The sequence below is a fragment of the Tupaia chinensis genome, unplaced genomic scaffold (assembly GCF_000334495.1).
Source record: "Tupaia chinensis unplaced genomic scaffold, TupChi_1.0 Scaffold000047_1, whole genome shotgun sequence".
Classification (NCBI taxonomy): domain Eukaryota; kingdom Metazoa; phylum Chordata; class Mammalia; order Scandentia; family Tupaiidae; genus Tupaia; species Tupaia belangeri.
In genome coordinates this window covers 6,178,528-6,183,226 of record NW_006159505.1, presented here as the reverse complement: position 1 = coordinate 6,183,226, position 4,699 = coordinate 6,178,528, and the positions used below count along the sequence as shown (strand labels likewise).

Here is a 4,699-nt window from a genome sequence, read left to right as displayed (position 1 = left end):
CACAGGTGTCGCAGGGTGGGAAGCCCCTCGGCTTGAGTGGCTTCATGGGCATGCACATCCCCCCGCCTGCCGGGCCGCTCTGGATCCTGGGTGACGTCTTCATCGGCTGCTACTATGCGGTGTTTGACCGTGACAACAACAGGGTGGGTCTTGCCAAGGCCGCCAAGCTCTAACTTGCTCCCCTGCCCGCCAGCAGAGAGATGGAGCAGAGTCCAGCAGGAGGCGGCGGCCAGGCCCCTGCCCCTGGCCCCCTCCCCCACTCACACACACTCACGCACTTGTCCGCCCACTGCCCCGCTCCCTGGAGGCCCAAGGCCTGCACTGGGCTCCAGGCCTTGCTGTTTTGTTCTGCGGTTTTTCCCTCCCTGGGTTCGGAAATGCCGCCCGTCAGTCAGCCTGAGGAGGGGGTGGAGGCCGATCCGGGCAGGATCTGTTTCACTCACTTGGAAGACCCAGCACGGGCTTGGCAGCTGAGGAGTTTGTGCATCCCAAGAGCTCTCTCCTGCCCCCCAGGGAACCCTCCTCCCCCTTACCCCAACCCCGGGGCCCTTGGCAGCCAAGCTGCCCAAGCTGCTGCTGGGCCGGGCCCCGGCCTGTGCCAGGCCGTCCTCAAGGACCCTTCTCTGGAAACCTGCCCTGACCAAGAGCTCCTCTGCCCAGCTTGGGGCCTGGAGCTGGGCCTTGCTGCCCCCACCCTCCATTTGTCCCAGGCATATTGAGGACGGGGCTGCAGGAGGCCTGAAGATGAGCTGGCAGGAAGGAGCAGGAGACAGACCCAGCCTGTGGGGTCATCCTGGGGTTTGGCTCCACCCCAGTGGGCATTCTTTGGTCTGGGATAGGGGGGTGGGGCACCTGGGAAGCCGGCACCAACCTTGCCTTGAGGCAGACCCCTGCCGCCCTCCTCCTGGGCCTCTATGAGCCAAAGTTGACATGAAAATACAGTTGTTTGGGCCTCTTCTTCTGTGTTGGCGTATTTTGTGATCGGTGGGGAGGATGCTTCTAAATCAAGACCGGAAGACAGAGCAGGCAAGGCTGGTGAGATGCTGGCAAATCCAGGCTGACTCGTGGCCAGACGAAGGATGCACATCTGTGGTCCTCTCAACAGGTTCTCAGGCCCAGGCCCTCTGCTCTGCACATGGGACCCTAAGGCTGTAACTTGCTGTCTGGCTTTGTGGCCCAGACATTGGCTGGCAGGAGCTGGCTTGTCTAGTCTGTAACAATAACCAGCAAGATGTGGCCTTGGCTGGAGGCTACAGAGTGGGACTGGGTACAAAGTTCTAGTGTGAGTGCCTCTATCAAGGTGCGATTGGCAGGAGATGGTCCAGGTGGGCATCTGCCATGGTTCAAGAAGGATTTTTCCCTTGGGAGAAACAGCAGTGGGAGGACCCCTGATCCCTCTTGCAAACTCTCGCCTCCAGGCCTAGAAAAGATAAGGCATCTGTGAAGGGTTGAGTAGTATAGCAGCTTGCCCCACCTCCAGGCCCCCTTTCAGCCCCTGGAAGCAGCCTTGCACTTGGGTGAGGCTCAAGCCATTGCCAGAGCAAGCCTGCCAGGTCACTACTCATGGTTTTGCGTCAGGAATCCTCTCAGGCCACAATTTCCGTACTCACTGGCACCCTCACCAACTCCTGGGTGGTTTTGTTCCATCAGAAGGGAGTGGGGCTAGGAGTACATGTCCAGGTGTAGCAGCAACAGCAGCAGTGAGTGGGGTTTAAAGGGATGAATAGGAGTTTGTGAGCACTTGGCAGTGGGAACAGGATTCCTTTTGGGATGTATAGCTCTGGGGTCTTGCTTAGAACCCCTCCCCTACCCCAGCAGGTGTAGGAGTCAGGATAAATGGACCCTTCTCAGCCTGCGGTCACAGTGCTTGTTGGCCTCCTAGTCTTAGGATCTCTGGAGACCACATCCCAGAACTGAGCCCCAGCAGGCACCTTCTCAGCGAGCACTTACCCGGGACTATGAGGAAGCTTGTAAATGTGCCCTGTGTTCAGTGCGCTGAAATTTGAGTAGGGTGCTGGGCAGAGACCTGCAGGGCCTGGCAGGGTTTCTGGAGAGATGACTGTCATCAAATGCTTTGTGCACTGAGAGGCCAGGAAAGGGGTTGGAGGGGGGAGCAACTGGATGGAGACAGCACCCCCTCCCCCTTTTTCCTGCTGTCCTCTGCTTGTCCTTGTGGTCTCCAGTCCCCTGCTCTGCCTTGGGGTTGCCCTGAGGAGGGTTTGGGTGCCAATGGGGAGCACAGCAAGTGTGAACACTGGTTCCCTTCTGCCTGGTTCAGCTCTGGCCTTGCCTGGCACCATGCAGTACCCTCTCGGTGAGTGTTTCCTGACCAACACTCCTTGCCTACAGCCATACTCGTCACAAGCTGACCTCTCAGGAGCCCACCTGAATGCAACCCCTCTGCTCGCCTGCTCAGAGCAGAGACCAGTGGGGACTCCTGAAGCCTTCCTGTGTGGGCTCCGGGGACCTCAGAGAGCAGTGGCCTCCAGAGCATCTGGTGCAGGGAGAGGGCCCGACTCCACCTTCACCTTGCTCAGTGACCTTGAACATGCCCTGGCCCCTGTGGGCCCAGGTAGCCCCTCCTGCCGGCTATCCAGGCCTTCCTGCTGCCTAACGATCCACTGGCCTGTGCACTGACCTGGCCTCCTTGGCTGCCCCAAAGCTTCCCATCCTCGGGCAACACCTAGCAGAGGCTGTGTGACAGATGAGGGCCTCAAGGGAGGTGGCCCACTTAGACCCCAGGGAGACCAGGAGGCATGGCACACAGGCTACATGCAGACTGCAGGGCACCTTATATCAGGCCCCACTCCTAGACTCGACTCAAGATGCCAGGTCTGGGTTCCCCAGAAGGAAGGGAAAGGCGGTAGGACTGGGCGAGGAAGAACTGAACCTTGGTCTGGCAGATGCCAACTGCCAACCCTAACTTTAGACCCGTGGGGACCTTCCTGCCCACATTATGCAAAGGGTGTGGCCAGGGTGTCCGAGGACAAGGGGAGGGAGGGCTCCCTGTGCTTGAGAATTCCTCCCACTCACTGTGGGTTTTATCATCATTTGGGATTACCTTCTTGCTGCGGGTTCCTGCAGTGCCATAGATGAGGCTGTGCCAGGGGTCAGCCTGGGGTAGCGGGGTGGGGACTGGGCTGAGAAGGGGAGGGACTTGGGGAGGGGGTGGGGCTTATCTAGAGGAAAAAGGTTCAGAGGAGGGCTCAGGGTTCAGAGAGCAGAGGTTTGGAGAAAGAAGGGTTCAGAGAGGCCCAGGGGCTCAGGCACAGGCATGTGAGCCCTGAGGGTTAGGAGGGGGGTCCTCGAGAAGGACCCAGGCTTGGAGAGAGGAGGAGGCATTGTGGAGAGAAGTGAGGCAGATTGAGAGGCACAGAGGAGAATGGGCTCCATAGGAGGAAGAGCTCATAGCTAGGACAGGGGCTTGAACAGGAGAATGGGGACTCAAGGGATGAGAGAGGAAACCGGGGGCTCACTGACTTCAGCACAGCTTTGGGGAGGGATTAGGAGAGGCTCTGGGCTTCGTGGGGGCCAGCAGTTTGGTGAAAAGGACCCAACTCAGAGTGGGCACCTACATGGTAGGGGAAGGGACTCCAGGCAGGGAAGGCTGGGGAAGGGGCTCCTCAGGACTTTTACAGGGCTGGGTGATCACTCAGGGACCATGTCTAAGAATGAGAATGGGTGTGGTGGAAGGGGGTCAGAGGGGACCAAAGCTGGAAGGGCAGCCATTGGTTAGGAGGTCTATGGGGAACAAAACATCCTCAGGGGACCAGGACCCTGGTGGGATGGGTAGGTCTCACAGAGAGGTTGCAGACTGAGCTCCAAGGAGATAAGTGTCATTAGTGACCAGGACTTGGAGCAGGACACCTGGCCCTACAGACAGAGGGGAACTTTAGGGTCAGGCTCACTGGCCAGAGGCCATCTGCTGAGGTCTAACTTCGTGGGTGAACCAGGTTAGGGAGGGCAGGGCCAAGCTTGGTGGGGCCAGATTTGGAGCAATGGAGGCAGGAGCTCCAGCGGCAGTGGGCACAGTCAGGGTCCTGCAGCTTAGTGAAGGGCCTGGACTTGGCAGGCTTAGGAGGCAAGGCTCTGGAGAGTGGCCCCGGGAGTCAGGGGCCGATTAGGGACAAGGCCTGTGCAAAGACAGGAGCACAGGTGGGCGCTGGGCTCGGTGTGGGGACCAGGCTTGGTGAGGGTCTCAGGCTGCCCCCCAACCCTCCACCCCTGGCCCACCTGTCTCTGTGGGATATCCGTCCTTGGTGAGGCTTACTCACCCACTGGGACTAGGGCTTCGTGGGGAGGGGCAATGACTGAGATGCAGGGGGTTGGGGTGAGAGTCAACAGGCCCAGAAGGCACAGGGCCACAGGGGAAGGAGCCTCAGAAGGCAGCAGGTCCTGGAAGCTGGAGGCCAGGGGGAAAGAGCAGAGAAAGGAAGGGCTTCTCCCTTGAGGAGGCAGATGGGAATGAGGGGCAAAGGTGGGGATGGACTTCTATGGGAGCTGGGGGTTCAGCTAGAGGACGGGGCGGGAGGGCGTGGGGAGGAGGTTCTGTGGGGCGGAGAGATGGAAGTGGCACGGGCACCGGCATCGGGCTGTAGCGGGCCCATTCCTGCCCGGTCCTGCATCCCCAGGGTCGCGGCTTCCGGCCCGGCCCGCCGCCCCCACCTTCCCCGCGGGGGGGGGGCGCGCCCGCCCGCCG

The 4,699-nt window shown here is 60.2% G+C and overlaps 1 protein-coding gene across 1 annotated transcript in view; it reads left to right on the top strand.

The window, feature by feature from the left end:
* Nucleotides 1-958, top strand: part of CTSD (cathepsin D) — a 13,098-nt gene extending 12,140 nt beyond the window's left edge. The window contains 1 exon segment of the mRNA XM_027774333.1: nt 6-958. Within this exon segment, the coding sequence (XP_027630134.1) occupies nt 6-173 (168 nt within the window). The 3' untranslated portion in view covers nt 174-958.
* Nucleotides 959-4,699: the final 3,741 nt, after the last annotated feature.